The 17,422-nt window shown below is 43.4% G+C and overlaps 1 protein-coding gene across 1 annotated transcript in view; it reads left to right on the top strand.

The window, feature by feature from the left end:
* The window catches only part of PHACTR1 (phosphatase and actin regulator 1), a 177,505-nt gene that overhangs the window by 147,421 nt on the left and 12,662 nt on the right, over positions 1-17,422 (top strand). Inside the window, exons 8-9 of the mRNA XM_048508514.1 lie at positions 2,957-3,165; positions 4,532-4,688. Coding sequence (XP_048364471.1) covers positions 2,957-3,165; positions 4,532-4,688 — 366 coding nt within the window. The remainder of the gene's footprint in view (positions 1-2,956; positions 3,166-4,531; positions 4,689-17,422) is intronic.

Raw genomic sequence — 17,422 nt, 5'->3', positions numbered from 1 at the left:
CTCCTCTCTCTAATAATGGCTCTCCACTGTAATACCACCTGACAAGTGAAGTGCACCAGTGAAGGCTTACTTACTCCAAAAATACCAACAAATAAAGGAGTTAAACCGGGGTGTGTTCTCGGCCCAACTTCATTCAGTCTTTTTATAAACGATTTAGCCCCTACATTAAAGGAAGTAGAGGCCTCCTGCCCTAGTCTCAACCAAACCAGCATCCATATTCTTCTGTATGTAGATGATGCCATTCTGTTATCATGCTCAAAAGCAGGCCTGAAGGGTCTCCTATCTCGAAGCGCTAATCTCCCATTCATCTCACACTCGATGCATTCCACTGCTTGCATGGTTTATGTGTCTGACTTTGAATTATGCTTATTCTTTAGGAATACTATACCACCTCACTTAAAAATTACAAATTGTCCGTTGGACAATAAAATTTGATTGTGGCTGGGATTTTTTTCTTGCTGTATTACCTGGAAAATACCTATCATTCCATTTTGCAGACTTGACTCTCTGTGTGGTGAGGAACTCAACACATAAGGGAGAAAGCCATTCACTGCACATGGAAATCCACTTAAAGATGCAGATTTGACTATACATCTCTAAACATTTATTAACTCATCGCTCTTTTGTGATTTGCAACCCCAATCCTGCTTAGAATCTACTAATTAATTATAGAGGTTATATATGTCACCTGAATCCAGGGTTGGTGTTATTTGAGCAAGCAAATGGTGATTCAGTAGACATTATGTATTAGGACTTCCAAAAGTGTAGCCAGGTTCCTTCCTTAGTTTAAATTTGTGCTAATGGAGTCTAAACTGGTCAGGATCAAGATTGAAAAAGAGCTTGGGATTATAGTAAACAGCTGTATAAAAATGTTGACTCAGTGTGCAGCACCAAAGAAAAAGGCAAACTCCATGCTAGGAACTGTGAGGAACGAGATTGGAAATAAAAAAGTCAGTATTGTAATTCTCCTGTTTAGAGCTATGGGCTTAGAACACTATGTGGATCAGACCAGTGGTCCATATAGTACAATCCTGCTTCACACAGTGGCAAACTACAGTGGTAAACAAACAGGGACTAGAAGCCACGGCCTTCTCCCTGATGTTGCCCTTAGAACACTTAGAACACTTAGAACACTTAGAACACAACACCACTTAGAACACTATGCACAGTTCTGGTTGTTGCATCTCAAAAATAATGTTATAGACCTGGAAAAGGGGCTGAAGAGAGTGACTAGAATGATTTAAGGGGGTGGAGCACCTTTCCTGTGTGGAAAAGGTAAAGGGTCTAGGACTTCTCTGTTTCGAGAAAAGGGCAACTAAAGTTGGGGGACTTGGTAGAGGTTTATAAGTTATGCACAGGGTAGAGAAAGTGATACTTTTTAAAAAGTAAAACTTTCCCCTTCAGTCGTATCCGACCCTGGGGTACCACTGCAAGCAATGATTTTATAGGCAAGCCGTTTTTGTGGGGTAGTTTGCCATTGCTAGGTACTCATTTTACCGACCAAGAAATGGATGGATAGCTGAGCTGACCATGAGCCAGCTGACCCACAGGGGGCTCGAACTCCTGACCGTGTGAGTGGCAGTGCAAGGTTACACAAGCACTTAACCACTACGCCACGCGGCTCCTGCTACTTAGCCACCAGTAATTAAATTGTAGAATTCACTGCCAGGGGATGTACGAATTGCCTCTAACATAGATGGCTTTATAGCAGAATTTGTCATGGAGGAAAGGTCTATCAACGGTTGCCAGCCATGATGAGTAAACCTCTGAATACTGGGGTGGAGGGGCAGGTCTCCCACTATAGTGGGATGACATCACTTCCAGTTTTTCATCCACAGCAAAAAAACTGGATTCACCCCAAACTCTGTGATTTGATTATAGAGTTCAGAGTGAATCCTAGAGCGTCACCCTGGTGTGATGACATCACTTCTGATTTCTTGCACATTGGTGTGATGTCAAGAAGATTGTCTCTGCCCCCAAATTTTTTCTAGCGGAAACCCTACTGAATACCAGTGCTGGGGGGCAACATCAGGGAGAAGGCCGTGGCTTCTAGTCCCTGTTTGTTTACCACTGTAGTTTGCCACTGTGTGAAGCAGGATTGTACTATATGGACCACTGGTCTGATCCAGCAAGTCTCTTCCCACGTTATGTTTTCACAAATAGAAGTAAAGTAGCTTTATTTTAGAAAGCCAGTAGAAAATTTTATTTAGTATTTTTATTTATTAAGTATTTATTTATGACATTATTTCTTATGGGTGATCTGTTTTTTTATCCTCTGTTCATTCCCTTCTTTCATTTGGCTAATTTGTACTTGATTTATATGTTTATATATGTACACACACACATGTGTCACTGTGAGGGTGAACAGAGAACTTGGAAAGCAAATGTGGTAGCATCTTTTGTGCTGTGAAACCAGCTTCACAGCTTGCTTGAAAAGCACACACGGCAGTCAACTAAATCCTGGTATAGCCATCAGCCTTGTCCTCCTTCTCATACTCCTGGGGACTGTTCACTTTTGAAAAAAAAAATTAAGCACATGCACAGTATGATGTCATGGGTACTAGCCCATCAGGGGCCCTCGCAGTCACAGCTCATCTTGAGAGAGGGAATGTATCTTTATTCCGAATGCTGTGGACATGCTTTCAAAACTAGCCCCATTGGTTTAAACATGTTCTGTCTGTCTTCATTGGGGGAGGTGCCAACAGAGCTCCAAGGGGGGGGGCAATGCACCAGGCGTGCGCCCCTGCAGAGGTGGGGCAGGACAGGGGCATTTTGGGACGTGGCGTGGCAGGAGCAGAGGGCACACCAATTCCCCCTCTCTCCATCCCTGGGTGTCAACATGACTTTTGATTCCAGGGAATCCAAGTAAATCTACTATTCTTTCTTAAGAAGCTGAGTAATTCCAGTATCCTTTTCTCTCCCCCCACCCCACCCCACTCCACTTTTTCCCAAAAAGCTCTGGTTTACACACAAGTGACAGTGTCACAAAAACTGGACCTGGGGGCCTTTCAGACATGAGACAAGTGCCAACCGTTGTGATCGAATGCGATGACAATAAAGAAAATGTGCCTCACGAATCCGACTACGAAGATTCTCCCTGCCTCTACGCAAGAGAAGAAGAGGATGAGGATGAAGAAGATGATGATGATAGTTCGTTATTTACAAGTAAGACGCTATTTGCAGTTTTCACACATTCTTTGCACGTCTTACAAAAGAGATAACATTAAGATCGTAAAGGAGCCCTCCTATTTCAGACTAGGAATCCATCTAGCCCAGTCTTCTGTCTCCCACGGTGGCTGAAGTAATGCACCAGAGAGCCCCAGGAGGGGCACATAGGCCATAAGGTGGCCCTGCTGGTGCTTCCCAGCAACTGGTATTCAGAAGTATACTGTCCCCACAACATGCAGATCTCTTTCAGCCGCAAAGGATAATAGCCATTGATGGATTCATGAATCCATTGAATTCTCTATGAACCTGCCCAGTTCCGGTTATGGTGGGTTTTCCGGGCTGTGTGGCCATGGTCTGGTGGTCCACCAGACCACGGCCACACAGCCCGGAAAACCCACCAGAACCAGTTGAATCCGGCCATGAAAGCCTTTGACAACACACTGCCCAGTTATGTTTTAAAACCATCTAAGTTAGTTGCCATCCTCATAGCCCAAGGCAGTTCTCCAATTAAATTTTATATTGTGCAAACTTCCTTTTGTCTGTTCTGAATCTACTGCTGATCCATTTAACTGGGTGTTTTGGAGGGAAGATAAAAAAATTTCCCTTTCTTTACTTTCTCTTTCTCCCTTTCTTATATAAACCTCTGTCATATTCTTCTTCACCTGTTTATCTAACCATCCATTTTTTTCTAAACTGAAATGCTCCAGATTATTTTGCCTTTCTCCTGCGCAACACCTGGATAGTTTTCATGCTCCTTCTCTGCATCTTTTTCACTTCTGCGATGTGTTGTGATAAAACTTGCACATATTATTCCAAATGTGTCAGGCCATTACGGTATTAAAATTTTTCATTTTCAGTCTCTTTTACCATCTCTGCCAGGCAAGATGGGTGACGCCCTACCTGTCCCTTCAAGGTTTGGAACTCTTGCTCTAAATGCCGTCTTTTCAGTTGAGAATAGATTTCAGACGCATTTGGTGGTAATCCCAGGAGAATCCCAGAGCAAGTATCTTTGTTTCAACTACAGACCACAGTGGTAAAGAACATTTGTTTTTCCAAGCAAGAAGGATTAAAAAAACACAATGTATGTTGATTACACTACTTGTTGGACAATCCTGATCCTTCTCTCTGTATGATAGTGGCAGACTTTCTCCTGGAAATTACTAAACGGCAGTAGATTTCCTTCGACCTAACATTTATTTCCTGTATTGTATATGCTTTTTAATCCGTTTTTTTTACTATTGTTGTACAGTTGTCTATGCCAATAAAGGCTTGCTACATAATGTTTGTTGCTGTGATCCTGCTGATTCAGAGGCATAGTCCTAGCAAGAATTTGGTTGTCCAAAGCCTCTTCTTTCTATTCTAGGTTCCCTGGCAATGAAAGTCTGCAGGAAAGATTCCTTAGCCATCAAACTTAGCAACAGGCCTTCCAAACGAGAGCTGGAGGAAAAGAATATCCTCCCCATGCAGACTGATGAAGAGAGGCTCGAGCTGAGGCAGCAAATTGGGACCAAGCTGACCAGGTAAGAACCAAGTCAAGAGCAGAAGGGCATTTCTGCCACATGATTTTCATTTTATTCGATTTCTATCCTTCTCTTTCCCAGCACAAGTCAGGCTTAAGATGACATACCGGTATATCACACTTGCAAAAGACCTAATAGATAAGGTGACCAGACGTCCCGCTTTTGGCGGGACAGTCCCGTCTTAAACCAGTTTGTCCCGTGCCCCGCGGGTTTGTTGAACTGTCCCGATTTTTGGAAGGCTGCCGCACTGCCTTCTGGGGCGCTCCCCGTTCCTGCCCTGTGACAGGGTGGGGAACAGGGGAGCGCCCCAGAAGGCAGTGCAGCAGCCTCCCACGCACGCGGCCGCAGGAGCACAATGCCTTTGGGGCGCTCCCCTTTTCCCACCCTGTGACAGGGCGGGAAAAGGGGAGCGCCCCAAAGGCAGTGCGCTCCCCACCCGTGCGGCCGCCCACCCGGTTCCCGGTTTACAAAGGTGACAATCTGGTCACCTTACTGATAGATGATCCGAAGATGAGACAGTTGATGGTATTAGATACTGTTATAGTAATCTCCCTGATGAGGAAGGTTAGATTTGAATTTTAGATCGTTATATTTCAGTCTGTGGTTCATGCATTTCCTCATCTCTTGACCCCCTCCTAAATAAAATGAATGCAAAAGCAAGATCTGCTCATTGCATTTGGAGACGTGAGTTCTATTCCGTAAAACCTTCTGGAATAAAATATTGTGAGTCCTTTGCAGCCAGTTCCAGCTTTGTTGTGGTTGTTATTGCCTCTGCAACTGACTAGCACGACCACTCCTCTGGAATGATTGATACTGAAGAATTCTTTCAGTGTAGAAATCAGAATAATATTGAGTAAATCAGGTCTGTGGATTTATTTATAGAGCCAAGTCATTCCCTTCTGATTACACTTTTCAGAAAAAGAGGCACTAAGAGAACAGGAAGAGGTAACAGCCCTTGCTTTAGCAGTTCGCTTCTATAGCAACCAGTGAACTCTGCAGCATTGAGTAGAGAGCTTGATTTCAATTTGAGAGGGCCCAGCACGTTGCAGATAGGAAGCTGCCGACTCATATGAATTCTGACTATTGGGTCAATATTAGCTTCTGTGCCTGACAGCAACTGTCGAGGATTTTAGACAGAGCCCTGCTACCACAGATTCTTTTAGCTGGAGGCTGAACTCTGAGACCTTTAGCAGGCAGAGCAGAGCAAATGCCCTGCTTTGGAATCAGTGATAATCCAAAGCTCATAGCACCGTCCACTACAGCCAATAGCACTGTGTGTGACAATTTGATAAATCCATGAACAAACCCTGCCAGCGAGGGCAGGATTTTCTCAGGTGAAAGAGCTGACTTTGATTGTGGGAGAGAAAGAGCAACGTTCCACTGAAGAAGAGAAGGGCAGTTTGGATTTATACCTGCTTTTCTGACCTGTAGCGAATCTCAAAGCAGCTTATAAACTCCTTCCCTTCTTCTCCCCACAAAAGACACCTTGGCTCATTCCACACATGCAGAATAATGCACTTTCAAACTGCTTTCAGTGCTCTTTGAAGCTGTGCAGAATGGCAAAATCCACTTGCAAACAGTTGTGAAAGTGGTTTGAAAACGCATTATTTTGTGTGTGCAGAAGGGGCCCTTGTGAGGTAGGTGGGGCTGAGAGAGTTCTGAGAGAACTGTACCTACCCAAAGGTCAGGCTTCATGTGGAGGAGTGGGGAATCAAACCCAGTTGTCCAGATTAGAGTCTGTCACTCTTTACCACTACACTACACTGGCTGTACTTTACCACTACACTACACTACACCAAGCAAGCAGTCTGCTGTGAATATTGTGGGTTTTCTGGACTGTGTTTTCTGGTGTGTTTAGGCAGCTGTTTCTCAGTGGCATTTTTCCTTGCAAACCTACTAGACCATAGGTGTCAAACTCACGCCCCTCCAGATGTTATGGACTACAGTTCCCATCATCCCCTGCCAGCATCATGCTGGCAGGGGATGGTGGGAACTGTAGTCCATAACATCTGGAGGGGCGCGAGTTTGACACCCGTGTACTAGACCCGAGTCGTGCAAGGATCTGGGCCGAAAGTTTTCCTGTTCTCATTTTTTAGAATGATGGAACCCAATAATAAATACAAGTGGGTATTCCTTTGTAATATTTCTACAACATCCCTGCAACTTCAATAAAAATCCTATGCTATTGCACTGTACCAATTTAGCATTTGTATTAAGCAGGTATTTGCTGGCACAGCATTTTTTTCCACTGCTTGGTCAAATTCTTTGATCTCTAATAATATTTCCAGAGCTTCATTTTTACATCTGTCTTTCCCTGTTGCTCAGGAATGGCCATATAATGATATAGATCTCAAGTTAAATTAAGGAACTGGACCTATGGGAAGAGCCAACGTACACATTATGATTGCAGCTGGCAATTTTAATAATTTTTAAAAGCCCTCATGCTTATACTAACAAAAGTCCCTGCAGTCTTGGAACAACCAATTGATTAAATTACCTAGATTATTTGCAAAGATCCAAAAAATGCAGAACAAAAAGAAATGTTTAGGGGAGATTCCTTAGGAAGCATTTATCGCTGTCAGCATTTGTTAATCCGATGGAGATGGGGAGATTTAAATATTTAAATGTTCATACAAATTCATGTTAACACAGCAGCATTAATGGAGGCCTTTGGCAGATCCAAATTAGACACCTTGGAAAAAAGAAGTTGCCATGATCAAAAAATAAAAGGATGTATTAAAGTCTGGATCCCAGACATAGTGCAATGACAGGGAGTGATTTGTTGATATTAAAAGGACTGGAAAGGGAATCTGAGCTAGACTTGCCAGCTTCAGGTTAGGAAAATCCTGGAGATTTTGGACTGGAGCTTCGGGAGACATCCCAGCAAGGTATAGGATTGGAACCTGCAGAGCAAATGTCCGGATGTAACCTTTACCAAATAGCTGGGCACACAGAGGATCCCCCCAGCACAAAATGTCAGGTGCCAGTGTAACCTCTAGCTGTGGGTTCTGTGGGGCAGAACCTGGAATGAGTTTGCAACAACAATTTTTAAAAACAAAATGGTTTACTTAACACATAACACCAAACATCAACATTTAACATCACACTTCATGGTTCTGTTCAGGTTGCATTTTCAAGTCCTTATATTTACAGTCTGCTGATACTGCCAAGTCCAATTCTTCTTTGCAAGTGGGTTGGCTCCTGAAGACTCCAAGGGCTTGATGAACAGGATTCAACATGATGAAGGTTTCCAGGAGAACTCTCACCCATTACAAACATAAAAAGAAACCCTGAAACAATAAACTCCAACATTTACAACATAGCAAAAAACAAACAACTACCTTCCCAGTAGTTCCCAACAATATTGCAGTTACCTTAACAAGGTGTTAAGGGCTTATACAACCAAGGTCCGAGTCTGGTAGCCTTGTCTCCTCCAACTACATGAGGTCTGCTGCCTCGTGCTGCTCTGAGTCTCCACCCCTTACTGGGTCAACCCATTCTGAGCATGGGGGTTACACCTGCAGTGGAGGAAACTGACGAGAGGCTTAACAGTCAGGCCGGAAAAATAAGACATCTTCTCAGCTCCTGAGCTCCACACAGCTAGCAGGAGACGACTTGAAGATAACTTCAGGAAAAAAGCCCACATTTTCGTGAGTTCAAAAAAAAAAGATAGCATGAGCTGAAATAAGACATCCTATTTATTTATTTATTTATTTATTTATTTATTTATTTATTTATTTATTTATTTATCATATTTATATACCGCCCCATCCCCTGAGGGCTCTGGGCGGTGAACAACAAAATAATATAACAGAAACAATAATATCAGCAAATAATATAAATATAAATAGCATCATTACAACATAAAATTACAGCGTTCCATGTAAACCGCTTGGCGTCCAGCATTAAAACTATCAGTAAAAACCCTCCCAAAGAGGGAGACGGTAAAGCTAGATGTCACAGGCTCCCAGCATGTTAAAAAAGGGAGAGACAAAGAGGGCGCATACTATCAGCGGCTGGCCTCCCCAAAGGCCCGGTGGAACAACTCGGTCTTACAGGCCCTGCGGAACTCACCAAGATCCCGCAGGGCCCGGACAGTTGGAGGGAGAGTGTTCCACCAGGCAGGGGCCAGGGCTGTAAAAGAGGCCAGCCGTGAGGACATCTTGCAGGGTGGGGGGAACTGTTTGGAGTTCCTCCCCGAGGCACCTTTTTTGTGTCCTCAAGACATCTCATTTGTGCTGTGTGAATGGACTATAGTGCCTTAAAATTTACCCTCCGATGTATCATGTCCTCCAAGGGAATTGATTTCTGTTTAGCAATCAGATGTGATTCCAGAAGGTATCCAGGCCCCGCCTGGCAGTTGGCAACTCTGACCTGAACTACTCCTAGGTGAATTTTAATGGTGTTTTCTTTTACCATTTGCCAGTGATAGTGACCAGGGGAAGATGGGACAGTAGAGCAAAGGAAACGGGGAAGGGTGTAGCAGCAAAAAGGGAAAGAACAGTAACAGCCAGCCATCTCTGACATATCCTGGCTGGAGCCAGGGGTGCATTTTATTGGATAGTCCTCTGCCAGTTTCCAGTTCAGCGGCCTGGCACAATTTTTGAAACGGCTGTGCCAGTCCTTAGAGCAGCTCTTGTGAGAATTTTTCCAATCCACACATTTTATAATAGTCAAGACTTGGTGTCATTTCAATTGATGTCTTTATTTTCTTTGTTTTCTTTGATTTTATTGATTTTCTTTAATTTTCTAGAGCCTACAGGGATATTCTGAACCAGTCTTCTCTTTCTACACCTCTCACGATTTCTAGGGAGTTTTTAGTTCTACAGCCCTCCATCCAGTGGTGGGATTCAAACATTTTAAACAACAGGTTCCGATGGTGGTGGGATTCAAATAATGACTGTTAAAAAGTATTTAAAAATATTTTAATATCACTTTTTTATTTTAAGTATTAAAAATATTCATACTTAATAAAAATATTTTAAGTATTAAAAAAGTGAAATTTTAAATTTTAACAACAGGTTCTACAGAACCTTCAGAACCCCTGAATCCCACTTCTGCCTCCATCTAACCTGTTTTGCAAATGTTCCTGGACTGTAATCTACAGTTTAGATCAGTGGTCTTCTACTTATGGCTGAGGCTGTTAGGATGGACGTGAAAGCCTACCAGCTGGGTTGCAATCTCCCATAGATCTGCCTCCTCCCCAACCCCCCGTGCCACATTTTGGAAACACCTGCTGCTGCTGCACATAAGAAAAGAGAAAGGGAGCCATTTGCCCAGCCGTTCTTTCATGCATGATCAAAGAAGCGGCAGGATGGTAATGTGAGGAATCAGTGTTGGAAAATATTCCTTTTTAACACCATTCAGAGGCTAGCTCCGCCTCTTCCTGTCACATGACTAATATTTTAACACCATTCAGAGGCTAGCTCCTCCTCTTCCTGTCACACGACTGTAATATTTAACACCATTCAGAGGCTAGCTCCTCCTCTTCCTGTCACATGACTGTAATATCATCAAGCTTCCTGTCACATACTTGCAGTTCAGTGGGACCCTTGCTGCCCCCTAGAGCTAAAGGATGGTACCAGATTTGGAAAGGTGGAAGATCACTAGTTTGGACCAGCCTGGTGACAGAAGACAGACCTGCCTGGTTGTGTTAATGTCATGGGCGCTTTTTTGAAAAGTCTCCTCCTAAAAATGCCTAAAGCACACTTGATTTTTTAAAATATTGTTTTTTAAAAAATGCATGAAAAATACAAATGTATATTTTAACATAAAATTCTATAACCATTCAAAATTTTAGTTTCTCTCATGAGTGAAAATTTATTATACCAGAAGCTTCTAGGCAATTTCACCACCATAAATTCTTCTATTAAGTATGATTTGTTTTAACTGTAGCAGCTGCGAAGTGATACAGTTTCCAAAGGAAGGGGCAGTAAATTGTGTTCTCCTCTGACAAGGAAAGTAAATGCTAACAGATGGCTTTGCATAAAATGGGAGGTATAGTCTATGTACCTGTTTTGGGGGATAACTGAGCCCTTCGGGGAGGGCGGTTTATAAACCCAATAATAATAATAATAATAATAATAATAATAATAATAATAATAATAATAATAATAATAATAATAATAATAATAATAACAACAACAACAACAATAACAATAATAACTGCATTAGCATTTGAAGAGAAAAAATGGTAAAGATGAAATAATTTTATATACATAGCATGTCCTGCTCTTAAACCTAAATAATTTTAAATAATGCTTCCAAAATATAATTTGCATCAATAGGTTCATGTGATAGACCATAATGCCAAATTGTTACAGAAACAGAATCTTTATAGAACTAGAAACCCATGAACGCTGAGTTTGCTCAGCAAGTCCAGACCCTTTTATATAACATATTAAATCTGCTTTACTGCTAAACATATCAAAATAAAATGTATTTAGCCCAGCTGCATTTTTTTCACCCTTGTTAAATCCTGAGGGGAAAATAAGATGATCATTAACTATAACATGACATCAGGGCAATTTTCTACCTATTTAGACTTTCTTTCTCTCTTTTGCAATGCTGTCCAAATGTGAGCTATTTCTTCATAGTCCCATGTCATCTTTCATGCCTGTTGAAGAAGACTTAATGATTACTGAACATGCCACTCAAAAGATGACTTGGTAGGCCATCCATCAGAAGTCTAATTTCCATAATCCATGCCTCAGTGTTGACAGATAGAGGCCAGAATCAAATTTCAGCTCCTAAAGCAACGGATTTTGAATGTAACTAATGTGAGACTCACCAGAGCCAAAGGCAAAAAAGGAAAAGGAGGGGTGAAAATAAATAGGCACAGGCTGGCACAGAGTACCAGCAAGAATTCTTCTGAAGTGCATCATCTGCTTTGTGGTTTAGAGCAGGTGTGGCTTAGTGGTTAAGAACAGCAGACTCTAATCTGGGGAACCAGGTTTGATTCCCCACTACGCAGCAGTGGCGTAGGAGGTTAAGAGCTCATGTATCTAATCTGGAGGAACCGGGTTTGATTCCCAGCTCTACCGCCTGAGCTGTGGAGGCTTATCTGGGGAATTCAGATTAGCCTGTGCACTCCCACACACACCAGCTGGGTGACCTTGGGCTAGTCACAGCTCTTCTGAGCTCTCTCAGCCCCACCCACCTCACAGGGTGTTTGTTGTGAGGGGGGAAGGGCAAGGAGATTGTAAGCCCCTTTGAGTCTCCTGCAGGAGAGAAAGAGGGGATATAAATTCAAACTCTTCTTCTTCTCTTCTACTCCACGTGAAGTCTTCTGGGTGACCTTAGGCTAGTCACAGTTCTCTCAGAATTCTCTCATCCCCACCTACCTCAAAAGGTGTCTGTTGCTGAGGGCACAGTGATTGTAAGCTGCTTTGAGACTCCTTAAAGGTGGAGAAAAGTGGGTTATAAACGCCAACTCTTCTTCAAGATTCCCCATCCCCAAGAAAGAGTACTTGTAAAAAGTAATTAAGTTTGCCCCTGAAGATGGCCCTCTGCACCCTTTGGTTGCACAGAAGATAGAATTTCTGTGAGTGTTCTTTTCCCAGTCCTGCATGGCAGATAGCACCTGTGGAATTACTTCTGAGTACGTAGTGGCCCATTCCGCACACTACAAATAAAACGTTTTAAGGCTGAAACATAAAACGTTTCCTGCTGGAATTCCGTGCAGCTTTTTCCTCCAAATGGTTGGAAGACATTTTATTTTCCCTCAAAATGTTTTGCTCCAGAAACTCAAACTACTTGTTTTGAGAATCTGCAGTATGTGCATATTTTGAGTCGTCGTCGCTTCGAAGATGTCCCATTGAAAAGAACAACAAAAAAGGGGATATGACATGTGCATGGGATCACCAGTCCAAACTAACTTTATTCATGTACTTTATACAGTGAAATTGCAGGTGGGTGAGCTGCAAGCAGAGGAAACCTCCATTGGAAACCTTCAGCAAATAGCTGGCGGCATGGAGAATCTCTGCAGCAGCACAAAATGGCGGGTGCAACTTTAAAAATGAAACTGACAAGCTTCAGGCAGGCGGGGAAAAAGAACTATTTTTGTCTGAAACACTTCATTTTCCCATGCCGTGTAGGAGAACAAAAGCGGAAATGGTTCTTTTAAAAACGTCTAAATGAAATTTTAAATGTTCTGTGCGGAATGGGCCATTGTGTCACTAGCCAGACCTCGCCAGCTCCCAACTGCAACTTGCTTTGCTTCATCAATTGCTGTTTTTCCTCTACCAGCTTCTCCCTCAGGCCAATTCTGAGAGGATTTCTCCACATTGCCAGGTGGAGAAATCTGTTGATGCCAGCTTGAGGTTCACCATCCTTGTGGCCCTGGCATTACATAGTGACACCAAGATTGCCATAACCTTGTACTCTGATGCCTTCCCCAGGTGTGCCGGGAATTACCTTGCTGTCTTTAATGGCACAAAAGGGGGTTGCACTAATCCTGGAGGGAAACATAAAAACAAACAAATGAGAACTTTTTTTTTTATTTCCTGAAAATTTTCAGTGGTTATATTTCAGCTGCTAGATTGGCACCTTTTTGTACCTAATTTCTATTGAACGTCCAAAGTTCCACTGCAGGTGGCGCATAATAACTGCAAGATCATCTCTGTTAATCACGATGGATTAAGCATTCTGATGCCATCTAGATGGATGGATAGTTTTCTGTCCCTATCTCCAGATGGCACCAGCATGCTTATTTTTCTCTGTCTTGGGAGGATGGGGAAAAGGTGGACAGTCTGAGAGGGAGTTCATGGTGTGTATTGAGAAGACCTGGATTCAAATCCCTTCTCACCCATTAAGGTTAATCAGTAACTAGAATGTTTTGGGTTTTCCGGGTTGTATGGATGTGTTCCAGTAGTATTTTCTCCTGACGTTTCACCTGCATCTGTGGCTGGCATCTTCAGAGGATCGTCTGAAGATGCCAGCCACAGATGCAGGCAAATTGTCAAGAGAAAATACTACTGGAACACAGCCGTACAACCCGGAAAACCTTCAACATTCTTGTGCACAGGTGTCAAACTCGCAGCCCTCCAGATGTTATGGACTACAATTCCCATCACCCCCTGCTGTTCGGTTGCTCCCTGATGAGCTCCTACACATTTTTAAGATAAGTTTTAAAAACTTGTTTTACCTCACTCACTTTTTATCTACTAGCACAGGGGTAGGGAACCTGCGGCTCTCCAGATGTTCAGGAACTACAATTCCCATCAGCCTCTGTCCCTACCCCTGTACTAGCACTTCCTTTTAATCTAAAAATGTTTTATCATTCGAGCTTAATGCTGGCGACATGCCAGCTGCACTCACTTGACTGGGCTTTGTGTCACTTGAGTCTCTTTTAAAACTTTTAAACCCATTATCTTCTAGCTATTATTGGCTTTTAGTTTAGTTTAGCTTTAGTATATGTTAACTTTTAACAATTTTATTGTTGGGCTTGATACCAGTGTCCTTTTATTAGGGTAATTTGAGTCCTTTTTAACTTTTTTTTAAAAAAGGTTTTCTTTTTAAAAAATTTAGTAACTGCTAGCTCTTAGCTAATTGCTTTACTGTTTTGTTGTTTTATTGCGTTTCGTTGTTGTTTTAGTTTTAGAATCCCCAAGCCTTAAAGCTGTTTGGGGGGAAGTTTTAACTAATCAGTTAACTTAAGGCACTGTAGTCCATAACATCTGGAGGTCCGCAAGTTTGACATCTATGTTCTAGTGAGTCTGGCTGTGAAAGCCTTCAGTAATACATTGGGTTGGTAGCCCAAGAGTGTATCCCACTGGAATAATGCAGTGCAGAGAGACAACATCTGCATTTAGATGTGTAATCTAATCCCAACATGGATCCCAAAACCCAGCATTGGGCCTGGCGGGGAGGCTCTGCCAAACTCTGTCTCTGTCTCTGTCTCTGTCTCTCTCTCTCTCTCTCTCTCTCTCTCTCACAGAGACACAGACATGCTTTCTGGCATTTACCTACAGAACTGTCTGTAACAATAATTCAGTTTAGACTCAGCTTCTGGGCCTCAGCCAAATAAACAAATCATTCTAGCACAAATCTCAAAAGACATTTATTTTCCAAAAGTGTCATGCTTTTAGAGAGCAAATAAACAGCGTTTTGCCATTTTTAGTAGCATTCTCCTTTGACAATTCCCAGTCAAAAAATGTAATTTGTAAACTCCTGTGAGCAGTAAGGAACATCACATTTTGATATACATTGACTGACTCTTTAGCACAGTCGCCTGTAATCCTTTGTATGAAAGGACTCCTACCAGATTCCAGATGCAAAAATGCCCCCCCCCCCCCCCAGGAGAGAAATCATTCGTCACACCAATTTGTGCATAGGACTCTCAGGAATGAGCTCCATTATTCCTTATTGTGAAATATCTCTAACTGCACTGTGTTTTGGGAGGGAAGGCGGCTGCCATACAGTCAACAAGTGGTTCTCACTGGTTTACAACGGGAAAAATTCAATTTATTTATGATGTCATTTGAATCTTATTTGTCTGTTATTAATTATGTTTTTGCATAATGTTTCTGGGGGTTTTTTTTAATCTCAGCTCAATAAGAATTTTTAGCTTGGGCTAATATAGTTCTGTAAACAGAAATTCTCAAAAGTATTGATGGCCCTTTCTGCACTTACTGTTTGCAGCTAAGCTGCTGGTTCTGCGGTGGGGTCTCCCTACATTTTTCATTTTATTTATTTATTTATTGTTTGGACTTTTATACCGCCCCATCCCCCAGGGGCTCTGGGTGGTGTACAGCATAAAATATAATTATAAATAGACTACTAAAACCTTTAAAACAGCTATAATAATAATAGAGGCGTCCGGCCAACCCCATTTTTAAAATTCTCCCCGGGAGAGGGGGGGCGGCGAGTCCCAATGGATGATAGGCCCAGATGTAAAGAGACAACTGGGGGGGGCACCATTTCAGCGGCTGGTCCCTCTGCATTTTACACACGAGGAACTGTCCCAAGCCCAGTCACTATTTTGCCTTCTGGGTCAGGGGGTTGTTTGCCAACCTTTTTCTTTTTTTCGTTCTTTCTTCCTTTTTTCCTTTTTTGGGGGGACCTGTAATAAACCAAGTTCGTGTGAGTTCCAAATTTTTTGAAAAGAAGAAACCCCATCAATAACCAAAAAATGCCATCCAAGGAGTGGACAGGGCTGCTCCTGCATGGAACGGTGAAGACAGGGAGGAGCAAAGAATCTAAAGCAATCCAAATACACACTGGTCTGCTCCACTGTCCCTGCACTGGCAGGGGGGAAAATCACATTTGGCCCACTTTTAGGAACTGTGGGGCTTCTCAATCTGTGGTGCAGTGATTTTGGGAGGGGGAAAATGTGTGCACAACCAAAAACCTGCCCCAAAGAAATATAGACTCACTGCAGGTCAGACACAAGTGCCAAAAATGGCCATGTGCAATGTTACTCAAAGACAGAGTTCCCTTTGTCTGATCAAGAATAACTGGAAACCCCAAGATATACGTTGGCTTGGCAAATGCTGTACAAAATGGTAGTCTGGCATTCTGTGCCACAGAAAGCAGGAGAGAGACACCCTGATCCATTCCACTTATCGTACAGTTTCTGCATGCATATCCTGCTTCCATGGATAAACAACTGTCCAGCTTCAAATAGCTCGCCTATATGGCTCACCTCATGCTTGGTGGTCTCAGCAGCAGTACAAGATGGTCTGACTTTCCCACAGCAGCTGATAAGTTCAAGTGAACTCATACACATTTAAATAATGGCCACCATTTGATCAGTTGGGCAACCCTATCCAAAGCCCAGGGTGGCAGGACATAGCACTGCTGCTGGGCCACTCCTCTACCTCCAAAGAGCTTTCAGCCAATGCAGGAAGGCAGGGAAAAAAACCAGATCTCCTCCATGGTACGTACGCAAGTCCAGGTGGGAGCTGACTTAGTAGCATTCTCCCTTGACAATTCCCAGTCAAAAATGTAATTTGTAAACTCCTGTGAGCAGTAAGGAACATCATATTTTGATATACATTGACTGACTCTTTAGCACAGGCCGCTTCCGCACGAACGGTCCTGGTACCAACAGGGAAGACGGCGCCATGGAGCGTCGTCGCCCAATCAACCTACCTTCCCTGTGACCATCCGGCGCATCGCCGAGGCCAGGGGACACGCCCCCTGCCCTGCACAACTGCTCCGGAGTCGCAGGGCAGGGGGGTGTCCCCAGGCCTCGGCGACGCACCGGACAGTTGCAGGGAAGGTAAGTCGATTGGGAAAGGGGGGGGGGGAATGGAGCTTTCCAGCCGCTGCCGTTCCAGCCGCTCCTCAGGGAGCGAGGTGGAAAAATGGCGGCTTCGCGCCGCTGGGGAGGAGCGAGGGCAGCACGGCATGCGAACAGCTCCCTAGGGATGGCATTTTTGCCGTCCCTAGGGCGCTGTAATTGGCCCGTGCGGAAAGGGCCACAGTCACCTGTTGGCTCTTCCCCTGGGAACACCCCAACCCATCCCCATATGATCAGATGCCAATGCAGGGCACAACGCTCCATCCACTTCCCAGGTTGCTCATGCCGCCCGCACATTTGCCAAATGTGCCAAGAGGGTGGGCAAATGCACCAGTGGGAGCTCGCATTTGTTCCTCCCCACCCCGCAAGATGGGGCTCTTAGTCATCTCCCAGTTGACCTGAGGTTATTCTATCTCAGTTTGATTTCTATTAGGCCATGTTCTAAAGCAGCTATCCCCATAATTTTGAAGAGGAAGGGCTTTGGCTGTTA

Source organism: Sphaerodactylus townsendi, linkage group LG09 (assembly GCF_021028975.2).
Source record: "Sphaerodactylus townsendi isolate TG3544 linkage group LG09, MPM_Stown_v2.3, whole genome shotgun sequence".
NCBI classification, from domain to species: Eukaryota; Metazoa; Chordata; class Lepidosauria; order Squamata; family Sphaerodactylidae; genus Sphaerodactylus; species Sphaerodactylus townsendi.
The sequence above is the reverse complement of the archived record's forward strand: the minus strand, read 5'-3'. Positions and strand labels throughout refer to the sequence as shown.